The 9,930-nt window shown below is 43.1% G+C and overlaps 1 protein-coding gene across 1 annotated transcript in view; it reads left to right on the top strand.

Annotated features, from left to right (window-relative positions):
- The window catches only part of LOC102211232 (potassium voltage-gated channel subfamily B member 1), a 41,412-nt gene extending 31,482 nt beyond the window's left edge, over window positions 1-9,930 (top strand). The window contains exon 3 of the mRNA XM_005741393.1: window positions 4,139-9,930. Coding sequence (XP_005741450.1) covers window positions 4,139-5,959 — 1,821 coding nt within the window. The 3' untranslated portion in view covers window positions 5,960-9,930. The remainder of the gene's footprint in view (window positions 1-4,138) is intronic.

Genomic DNA, 9,930 nt, shown 5'->3' on the forward strand with positions numbered 1-9,930 from the left:
AGTAAAATGCAAAATACTATTAAAAGTCTAAAATTTCTTTACTCCTTCACATTTTCCAAAGTCATCCTGTGGACCAGATTGGAGTCTTTACCGGCCAATTCCGGCCCCTATGCCTCATGTTCGAAACCCCTGCCTTACTACATGTATTTCTGTATTCATATCGTCCTCAGTTGTAATAACTCTGTGATGATTACTTTTTAAGTAACAGCTCTTGAAGCCAAAATGTAAATGTGGTCAAAGGTTAGTTTCTGATTAAATGCCCCTAAAACTGATAATACTCCCATAATGCTGACTTGTACTTTGTGCTAAGTGCCAATTGGCAAATCTTAGCATGCTTAGGCTACACGTTGCTCTGAGAACATAAATATGATCTCAGTGATGCCAAGAAACTGATGGAAAGCTGATGGGTGAAATGCGCTGCAGAAGCATTTGAAAGCATTCATATTGTGATGCATTTCCTCCCCATGGAAACATCACTTCACTTTTGTAAGTAAGTGCTCTGCCTTTGTAATGCATAAGTTTTATAGCATCTGTCTTGATGGAACAAGCCACAAACTTGGGCAAAGTTTGACATTCATTTTGCCTGAAAAAAAAAAGAATCATTGTTTAGGGGCTGGCAATTTTTTTCCTAAACAGTCACTACAACAACTTTGGCCTTGTTGCTTGTCCTAGTTAATTATTAACCATATATCTGAACTCAACACCAGCGAGAAACAAAATAACATATGTCTGATAAAATATAGAGGTGAGGACACTCGTTAAAAATAATGAAATGCTTTGTTTTTTCCATCCTGGCAAATGAGCACAACTCGGTTACACAACTGTATCAGTGTCAAGGCCCCCTTCCCTCTGTCTTCCGGTCCTGGCGGGACACTCCTTCCCTGTGGAAGCCTCCTGCCAGGTGTTAATAGACACCCTGCTTTCCTGTCCATTCCTCCCTCGATCAAGCGTGAAGTTGAACCAACCCCCGAGTGGTGAACGCAGTGTGAAAACTAGGCTACATCTCTGGTTCTGCAGTCCGCCATGGCCCACTGAGGATCCACTCATGCACACCTTTTCCAGGACAGCAAAGCTTGCACTTGAGGAGGATATTAAATATTCAGTCTCCTGCCTCTACAGGCCTGCAGGGAAAGGAGGCTTGGGGCTAATTACTGAGCTGGAGGGGGGGAGTGTGTGTGTGTGTGTGTCTCTCTCTCAATACGTTTGTGCTTGTTAGGGGTGAGCGTGTGCCATGGTTGTGCAGAAGCAGCAACAGCCTTGATCAGATTTATCTTCCATTTATGCAAACAGGAAATGGGACGGGCTGTCCTCATGACTCCAGTGCTTGTCATTAAGAGCTAATGAGGTAACACAGCACTGACCATAACCCTCTTTAGCAGCGCATCTGCGTCTTAATGTCCCTGCTGTACTGTAATACATTTGCCCATACATATTTCACCTTTCAGTTGTGCACTGTGTCAGCTACATAAAAACACTACTGATTCATTTTAACTTTAACTTTGGAACACAATCATATTGCACCCCATGTGTCCTTACCACAGGGAGCTCATTGGTTTCTGTTGCAAAGCACAGACTGGGTTAGCCTCATTTTCCCTTCGTCACAGATTTGTCACAGCGCCGAGTGTCCTCAGCAGACATCCTTCTCTGCCTGTGTCTATCTGTATCACTGTAGCGAGCTTGCGTTCCTATAATCTCCTCTCTGGCTGACCCTAGTTGGCTCACTACCAGGGTGTGAGGAGAAAAGGTGAGCGAGGGAGATAATTTGATGGGAACTGGAGCTCATCATCCTTCAGGTGCTCTCTTTACACAACACAGCCAGGTTTCAGCGTGATACATTAAAGTGCTCTCCAGCCTGCTAGAAAAGTCCTGATCTGTTGAGCGCGGTTTCCACTGAACACTTCAGGCTCAGTCTTGAGTCCCAATCTGATGCTAAATCAGCGCGCTCCCTGCATGATTTGCTTTTCCCAAAACTCCCCTTTAGGGCTTCTGCTAAGTTGTGTGACCTCCACATCCTCGCAAAACTACTGAAAACAATGCTGCAATCTTTTACCTTTTACAGTTAAGGGTAACGTTTGTGTTTTTTATAACTTTAGCTGATTTATTCTCTTGAGTGTGATTATTTAGTTACCTGAAATCTACCTCTAACAGGTCTTATTTCAGAGTTTAATCCATCATTTTGACTCTCTTGGGACCCACACCTGGAGGCAGGCTATGTCAGAGAAAGCTCTGATAAAGTTTACATTTCGGGGTGCCCTTTAATTCCCTCTTGCTTCTAAACTCCTGTCCTCTCTTGCCTCATCCGAACAAAACTTTCACTGCTTTTAGCCCCTCTCTCTTTAAAGGCCAAGCTAGGTGTGGGAGCGCTCACCTGTCAAGATTAATTAAAGCTTATAGAGGTTGACTGGCACAAGGGAATAATCCCGCTCTCCAGTCGCCTGGGACATGGCCTCGACAGTGACCTTGTGCTGGATTTCACACTGACTCCAGGACAGGAATAATAGGTGTGGCACACCTACACAGCCACAACGGTGTAGGCTTCCTAATCCCCAGCACTATGACTAGACCCTGTTGTACTCAGCAGATTATATCATTAGTAGGTAGCTCAGTGCTTTAAAAGGTCTCCAGTAGCCTTTCAGTGGGTCTCGCTTGCTACGCATGCTGTCCTTTGCAGCAAAGTAATTCATCCGGGTTTTCTTGAAGCCCGGGGCATTGAAGGATTGTAGCAGAATGAATAGAAATGGAGACAGAGGTAGTAAAGTCTCAAAGGGTTTGTTTGTTTGTTTGTTTGTTTGTTGGGGGTTTTTTTTTTTTCAGGAGTATCGGTACAATCAGAAACTCCCTCTCGCTCTCTTGCTTTCTTGTCTTTTGCTTACACTCTCTTCCAGTGTAGCGCAAGACACAAAAAGAAAAATGCCCCAGAGTTCACATTAGCTCCGACCCTTCTTTTGAAATGCTGACATGAAAGTAGAAAAGCTAAAGGGGCCGTGAACTAATATCATCAAAAGGATGAACCAGGGCGTTTTAGCTATTTCTGAAAAACGCAGTTAAATGCTACAAATGGAGCAACACCAGTTCTTCTCTTTGATACTGAGTTTCTCTCGGGAATGACCGTCCTTGCTGCCATACAAGACTCAAACTCTTATATCAGTTTTGATTCAGTCAAGCATCTTACCTGATCCCAGCCCTGAAGACCAGCTGTACTGTGCCAGTGCAGAGTTGGAGTGGCAGTGTTTTTCCCATTCATCAGCAGACACCCAGTCATAGACCTGACTGTCAGTTTTCATTAGCCGGCGATGCTTGAAGAAAAGCCAGAAGGTCAACTGAAGACACTGAGTGTTGTTCTGAAAGAAGCTTTTCAAACCATCTGGTCTAAAAAAATATCCCATCAAGGCTGTCATCATATCAGATTTTCTCTACATGATTAACTCAGCCAAACGATGGTTTTAGTATCTGCACTGATATTCGCTGTGAATTGCAATAAAGCAAAATGACTCCCCTGAATGTACAGCAATGTCTGATGTATCTGTGATACTTTTCCTCTTTGTTGCGAATAATAACTTTGATGAATCTGGTTTTGAAAATAAAAACTGTGGTGCGAGCTCCATATTCAGGGTAATGAGAAGGAGCCTTCCATGAATACAAAACAGATGGCTTCAGACTTGTTGCATACTCTGTGCAGTCTTTTAATCTCTAAGGGTTCATTTCTGTCTAGACGGCCATCGGTTAAGAGATATTCTGATGATCAAGCATTTGCTTCTTGTTTGTGCAAGATTAACAAAATGGATTGGGCAATTACTCCGAAACTATCCACATTTGGCATGCATGTGCTGATCAATATCACGCTTTTTGATTTGTTCAGCCCAGCTTCTGTAGTCTAAAATGTGAGGAATTTTACAAATAGCTGAATTTTAGCTAAATGTTACTAAAATAGAAGTAATTGACACTGCTAACATGCTAAAGCTCCTTGTTCCCCCTTCAGGTTTACCACAGCGATGGACTATGGAGTGCTGTTAAACTATTTCAGTGTGAACCAAAGGGGAGAACTGACTGACCTGCACTGTTCTGGGGAAATAGCAATAGATGAGTACAGAGCAGTGGAAGTTTATACCTCAGACATTTTTCTCTCTGTGTTTTCCAGATCCTGGCAATCATCTCCATCCTCTTCATTGTGTTGTCCACCATTGCCTTGTCTCTGAACACACTTCCAGAGCTGCAGGACACAGATGAGTTTGATCAACCCACCGACAATCCACAACTGGCCCATGTGGAAGCCGTGTGTATCGCGTGGTTTACTATGGAGTACCTCCTTCGCTTTCTCTCTTCCCCCAGCAAATGGAAGTTCTTTAAAGGTCCTTTGAATATTATTGACCTGTTAGCCATCTTGCCCTACTATGTCACCATCTTCCTGACAGAATCCAACAAGAGCGTGCTGCAGTTTCAAAATGTCCGCCGTGTGGTTCAGATTTTTCGGATCATGAGGATCTTGCGTATTCTGAAGCTAGCCCGTCACTCCACAGGTCTTCAGTCCTTGGGCTTTACTCTCAGAAGGAGTTATAATGAGCTGGGTCTCCTTATCCTCTTCTTGGCCATGGGAATTATGATATTCTCCAGTCTGGTGTTCTTCGCTGAGAAAGATGAAGAGGACACTAAGTTTAAGAGCATCCCAGCTTCCTTCTGGTGGGCTACCATTACTATGACCACAGTGGGTTACGGAGATATTTACCCAAAAACTTTGCTGGGAAAGATAGTCGGCGGGTTGTGCTGCATTGCGGGGGTTCTGGTGATCGCCCTGCCTATACCCATCATTGTAAATAACTTCTCTGAATTCTACAAAGAGCAAAAGAGGCAGGAGAAAGCCATCAAAAGAAGGGAGGCTCTGGAGAGAGCTAGGAGAAATGGTAGCATTGTCTCTATGAACATTAAAGACGCATTTGGCCGCAGTGTGGAGCTCATGGACGTAATGGTGGAGAAATCTGATGAAATGAAGGAGAAACTCCAGGATAACCATGTGTCTCCTAATATCCACAAAGGGACTGCGAAAAACAAGTCAAAGACCAACCCAGGCAGCCCCACCAAGACCCTTGAATCAAACTATGTAGAGCAGGCCAAGCCTTCCAGCAGCCCCCAGCACCTCAGTGCACAGAAACTGGAGGAGCTGTACAACAAGATGACCAAGGCCCAAACGCAACCCAGCCTCACCGGCAAGGAAAAGGGGCAGCCGTCCAAATGTAGACAAAGAGCTCAGCTTGAGATGGGAAGCATCCCCAATGAAGCTATCCCAAGCACACTGGAGGTTGTGAGAGACATGAAGAGCACGTCCAGCATCGACAGCTTTATCAGCTGTGCCACTGACTTACCTGAGAGCTCTCGCTTTTCCCAAAGCCCCATCAGCAACATCCCGGGCAAGGTCAGTACAAACCCGAGCCTGGAGACCACCCTGGAAAATGAGCATGAAGGCGCCACAACACCCTTGACAGGCAAAGGTACAAACTCCAGAGGCACACACATCAACAACCCACTCAAAAGTCGTTCTCATAAAGTCAACTTCCGAGGCGGTGAGGATTCGGGGACGGGAGTCCTGTCAGACAGCTCGTCCGTGCAGAGCCCCGAGGCGTCCATCTACACGACCGCCAGCAGCAGAACACCCAGCAAGAGCCCAGAAAACTTACTGCCTAGCATGTTCACGTTCCACGATGCCTCCGTCAGTAAGTTCATTGATGCTGACACAGATGAGGAGGAGCACCCGCATGATGGTTCAGTCGCCAGCCCAGCCCAAAGACTCCTGGAGAAATCCAGCCCCAAGTTTGGCCATCGCTCCACTTTCCAGCAGGCTCCCAACCACATGGAGGGCCTCCAACGGAAGCTGGGAAACAGCACACTGCCGTTAGAGGGGCAGGAGAACCACGTGGCTCAGGAACTTCAGCCACTTCAGGGAGAGAAGAGTCACTCTAACTCTTAAAGAACCAAAAGAAAAGAGACAACAGACAGAACGTGAATAGAAAGCACAGGAGGTGACAAGCAAACAAGAAGCGCTGGGAACCTCCCAGCGTTATGAAAGGCACGGAAAACATTTGCGGGAACATTTAAAGACTCACAAAAATACTTCAGAAACAGTAACTGTGCACACTGGGAAAGAATTTTGTGTCCTCTTGAGCTTCTTTCTACTAATAACTCGTAAATAAATCCTTTTAGCAGAGAACTCTTAAGAGATTTTAAAAAAAGAAGCAAGGAATACATTCTGAAGAGTTTTACAATTTATACATTTCTTTTAGCCTGTCCAGTTGACTACAGTTAATCTTTTTCATAAGGCAAAAACCTACTTTCCCGGCATCCCTGGATAGCACTTTGACGCCACAATAGCAAAGGCTGTCAAATCAGTAGCAAACCACAAAGGGCATTGAAACCTGGCATATTGAGTTGTAAGGGGAATACACATTTTCTTTTACTTTCTACACAGTGTGTAACCTATATTCAGCGTATACGATGAAGTGGTGGGAAAATGCGTAGTTTGTTTCCTTTAACTTCCTTCCTCGAAACTGGCCTTAGTACATGTCGTCTCCTGTGTTTTATGTTTGTACGGCAGAGCGAAAGCCAGAAATTAACAGGCAGTCAGGCAGCATGCACGTGTGCTTAATCATTACCTTTCATATCTACTATATTTATTCCTATGTAACGTTTGTGGTCTCTTGTCTTGAGTGTGATCTCGAGTAAGACTCAAGTGTTTCAGTCTGTTGTCGTCAAAAAAAAGTTCAGTGTCCTACTCGTTGATCTCTTTTCTTCTTTTCTTTTTTACTGCACAGGTCACATTAAACGACACAGAGACACACTGTGAGGTTATATCCGTGAATGTCCTTCCTGTTCTCGTTGTGCCAGGCTGCTGGCGAGAAAGAGAGAGAGAGCACTTTTTTATTATTAACACAGAAGAAAAAAGCGTTATCTGTGCTTGTGTACCTATTTTCTTTGTTTCTAAATGTCTTTTGCATGTCTCTTAGACTTCATGTCCGATATGGAGGAAATTTAAACGGAAAAAAAACTGTCTGACACTGATGAAAAGTTTCTTGAAGGAGCTGAGGGGGAGTCGCCATTCCTGGTGTAGCTGATAAACTTTGCATTAAATGACACTGCTTATGAGCATCAAAACAGCTGGAAAGACAGCAGTGAAAATCCCAGAGATTTTCGGATGTTGAGCTTCCGAGTGTGAATATTGTACATTTCTAATTACGCAAGTAGAATCTGTTACAACGATACACATTTATTGTACAAGGTAAAGAATCAAAATAATTTATATTTTTAAGCTATTTTCTAAAAGAATGGATTCTTAGACAAATATATTGTGCATAATCTCATAGTTTTGCATTTCAAGTACTGCATTATTTCAATGGAGCTGCATTTATTAGACAATAATCTGCAGTGCATACCTTTGTATTGTTTGCTACTGTCTCCCAGTAATTCTCTGTCCTTCTGTTCTTTGTGTGATGTGAAGAACCAAAGAATTGTTCTGTCTGATAACTCATGCTGATGATTTATCTCAAAGAATATTAGAAATTGAAGCATTCCTTTTCTAAACAGCAGAACGTGACATATATCAGGGGGGCATACTCGCTCATTGGGGACAAACATGTGAGCCAGAGAGAGCGTGCTGGCCCCTGAAGAAGACGACTGCTGATGGAGGATGAAATAGGAAAATGAAAAAGGAAGGCAGGAACGAAGCACTTTATTTCAGATCCATTTAGAAAGCTAATTTGATTATTTACACTCTCTGGATCCTGGCAAGTGGTTCGCTTCCAGAAATCCAAAACATTATGCTCACTTGAGTCCACATGACATCTCTTATAAACTTAAAGACACCTCGCAGCTATGTGCAGCTTGCCACTCTGATACACAAACAGCAAGGAGGTACATTAGGCCACTTTAGTTCAACCAAAGGGATCCGTCATCCCGCTTTTCTGAACGCACATGATCACCGGACACATGAGCGATCCGGGCGTTGATCATCCGGTGCTCTCATGCTCTTTCTTACAGAAACCAAGCAAGTATCATTTTTTTATTATTGCAACTTACAACATATCATGCAAGCCAGCTACAAGCAGTCGTTTTCAGTAGTGGACCTTAAGCTTAAAAGAGATATTCACTGCTGTGCAATGTCTGCAGTCATTAGACGTAATATGAGTTAGATATTTTGGTGCCTTTGCTTTTAAGAACGCCTACTCTGCACGCTGAATCTGTCGCTGTGCCCTGTCTAATGGAGCCTGAATGACAATAAAACAAACAGCGAATAAACACATAGAGAACTGGGTCATCATGTTGTCAGACTGATATATTAGATATCTACAGCCCTTTCTCTCATGTCTTTCCTGTGCACTTTCACTCAAAAAGCACCAAACGGGTGCACGGAAAAGGCCCGGTCCACACAAACAAACAGGTGGGGACTCGCTCGATAGAGTGAACAACCACTGTTTCCATGGTGATGGCTGAGATGACTGAATGGCTCAGATTTGATGCAAGCAAGTAGTCGAATTTGTAGAGATGGAGTCCTTAAAGACTCAAATAGCATATTGAGAGTGCAGACAGCATTCACATTCTGTTCATTCCTCTCAGTTTGTTCCCTGCTCGCTTGTCACTCAAGTGTGGTGAAGGCTTAAAAACAAATGTGTAAACAGAAAACTGGATTATGGGCCTCTTAAAAACAGTCACATATTCCCTTTTTTTCATAGAAACATGGACACATTTCAGCAAATTACAAGACAGCAGACAGAGTACGAACATATGCCCCCATCTAAGTTATGCAGTCAGATTATATCACTCGTATGCATTTTCCATTACAAGGCCCAGCCTTGTGCTCGAGTCTTCTGTGAAGAATGACAGTGCAAAGCAGGCAGATGAGGCAACCTTTTGAGGATGTGTTCAATTCAGTGAGTCTATAAATACAATCCTGGGCATGCACCGGAAAGGTCTGAGCCTGCAGGAAAGGCTCAGTTACAGCAGTGTGTTTGGTCAGATGGCGTCATGCAGTTTTTGAAGAACAAACTTTGCCTGCAAGTCTGGCATAAGGGGTGGCTTGGAGGAAGCTACACAGCTACACCACTGACTGTGTAGTTACTTTGCTTTTTTTTTTTTCTTGCAGCCCAGCCCAATGCTGCATTGTAATAGAATAAAAATGTCAAACTGACAAATGGTCATATAACTTTGGCTGCTGAAGGTGCTAGGGACATAAGAAAAGAACAAGGAAAGGGGGGAGCATGTGTCACACGGTGAAGAATGAAGGCTCATTAGCATTCAACAGTCAGACATGCAGTAAATAATATTTTGGAAAATGAGCCTCTAATCTAGTTGACTTTCTAAACAAGCCATAGTCTATTTGAATACATTTTTTCTGTGTTGGATGAATGTTAACAATGTCCTTGTTGCTTTTTATATAATTTCCTCTTGTTTTCTGAACTGCACTTTATTTATTTTGCCTAAATTAAGCCCTCGGCTTCTTAACGAGAATAGGAATAACAACACAAAGAAAAAACTGAGAAAATACAAACTTACACATTAGTTCATACAACTCCAGAAAGCACAAGTTTTATCACTGAGTAAGCATTTCAAGCCAAATACAGACACTTCATTTGATTTCAATCCTTTTCTTCCCCCTCCTTCAGGGAAATAATCATTCTGTTCAACTCACGCAGGTCTGTACGCCGCCCCATCTGTGTCTGGGAAAATGTCTCTTTTGTAAAGTTTAGTACTTTGTACCAGTTGACTTTGTAGAATATTTGTGATTTCCCATTGTTCAGTGCATGTAGCGCTATGAAACTTTGACACACAGAACTTGTAAATATTATCTAAAAAAGAAAAGAGAATAAAAAGCTATAGGAAAATGTCTATAATGAGCAGTTTTGAAGCAGATTTCTCATTTTACTGACTGATGCTTAATAAAGACAATAA

This window comes from Pundamilia nyererei, unplaced genomic scaffold, assembly GCF_000239375.1.
Source record: "Pundamilia nyererei isolate P.nyererei 1_Seehausen unplaced genomic scaffold, PunNye1.0 scaffold00110, whole genome shotgun sequence".
In the NCBI taxonomy this organism is placed as follows: domain Eukaryota; kingdom Metazoa; phylum Chordata; class Actinopteri; order Cichliformes; family Cichlidae; genus Pundamilia; species Pundamilia nyererei.